The sequence below is a fragment of the Nicotiana attenuata genome, chromosome 7 (assembly GCF_001879085.1).
Source record: "Nicotiana attenuata strain UT chromosome 7, NIATTr2, whole genome shotgun sequence".
Classification (NCBI taxonomy): Eukaryota; Viridiplantae; Streptophyta; class Magnoliopsida; order Solanales; family Solanaceae; genus Nicotiana; species Nicotiana attenuata.
Window position 1 is genome coordinate 62790962 of NC_031995.1, and position 1680 is coordinate 62792641.

Here is a 1680-nt window from a genome sequence, read left to right on the forward strand (position 1 = left end):
GCTTTGTTTGGGCAAATAACAAGCAAACAGAATGGGACTTTGTGATACATAGCCACATGATGATGATAAGCCCACCATGTGCACTTTCTGTTCATACACTTGGTTGCTAAAGCAGTTAGAAATGGCCCAACACAGCATTCAATTAGTTATAGATGAATTATAGTTGATGTTTTCTCCTGTCCAACAACATCAGCCTCTAACCATTATTATGTGACAAAATTTCATTTTTGTAACAAACCTAAAACTAGTGACAGGTTACCAGAAAACAAGTTCATGAATGCAATATGTAATCTACTAGCGGAATTCCGACATTTCACATGTTCTTACAGCATCACATTATCAGTAAGAAAAAGCTCACGATATGGTTCTTACGTCTAGGGAAATCAAAGCTGGAAAGATTTTCCTGGATTCTAAGATGTCTAAAAATAAAAGATGTTTTCCCTTGATCCTAAGATGTCTACAAAATAGAGGTTTCAACAATAGATGTAGCCTCTTCTCAATACTTACTAGTATCATGGGCACCTAATAGAAAAATCCCACATCTGGTGATCCAGAAATACTAACTAATTATTGGCCATTAAAATGCAGAAACTAACTAGCCATGCACAACACAAACTACAAAGTACCAAGCAGTGGTAAAAGTAGCATTGTTAATTCGATGAATACTACTGTCCACCTAACTTCATAAACAACTCAACAGTGTTACTGAACTCAGCAAAATGAGTGACACAAACGCCTATGTGAGTAATAATGTGATTAGCAGTTACAAACCCCCAGCAGGACATCGAGCATGAACAACGAAATTTGTATGTTCATATTTCCTCAAGTCTGGGAAAAGGTTTCGAAGTTTCAGATAAATACCTAACCTACAACAGCGCCCACAAAGATGCGAGGGGCACAACTGAAGAAGCTAAAGAACACACGCTCAAAAAAGAGTAGGTGCAGGAATCTCCACACTTCAATTACAGCTGATCTTGAATACGAAAACCCAATGGAAAACAAGTTTCCATATGGAATCTGAAGCTACATAACTTACAATATGCAAGTATAAATTTCTACCCCCTATCGATCAATGAACGCAGTGGTTTATTGAAAGTTTTGTCAAATAATGAGTCTTCCAGATATTCTATGATCAGGACCTGAGTAGTTTTCCGCACATTCAAACAATAAACAAAGACCTCAAGACGTCAATTAACTAGCCAAAACTAATGATACAGCAAGTTCATAGGAATTTATAGCTCTCAACATAGGCTTGGATAAAACTTGGCTGACTTCTTGAAGGCAGTAAGGTCTTTGATGGCCTGCACAGATGCTACAGGTGAATCCGCATCTTTCCGGTCAGTGTTGCAACCCCATACCCGAACAGAGAGTCTCCGGCACTTGGGGGATGGTCGTCTTAAATAAGTATGGTACCACTCAACTAAATCACTTTTTTGGATGCTCCGCAGCTCCTCTGCTTCCTTCTCAGACATGTCAAACATGTACCTGAAATCAGTGAAACAGAGATGAGGTCCATACTAAAATTGAAGCTATTTCTTTTTCTATTTTCATTTGACAAAGCAAAAGGCTAGCTACTTGGAGTTGAATTAACCTGATTCCGAGCCAGTTTGTGGTAACATATATGAGGGCATACTACGTTATAATACTTCATGTGAATAGATACATACAGTCAGCAAATCA

At 38.2% G+C, this 1680-nt stretch overlaps 1 protein-coding gene across 1 annotated transcript in view; it reads right to left on the reverse strand.

Annotated features, from left to right (window-relative positions):
* Positions 792-1680, reverse strand: part of LOC109229213 (nardilysin-like) — a 32400-nt gene continuing 31511 nt past the window's right edge. The window contains exon 19 of the mRNA XM_019394569.1: positions 792-1485. Coding sequence (XP_019250114.1) covers positions 1242-1485 — 244 coding nt within the window. The 3' untranslated portion in view covers positions 792-1241. The remainder of the gene's footprint in view (positions 1486-1680) is intronic.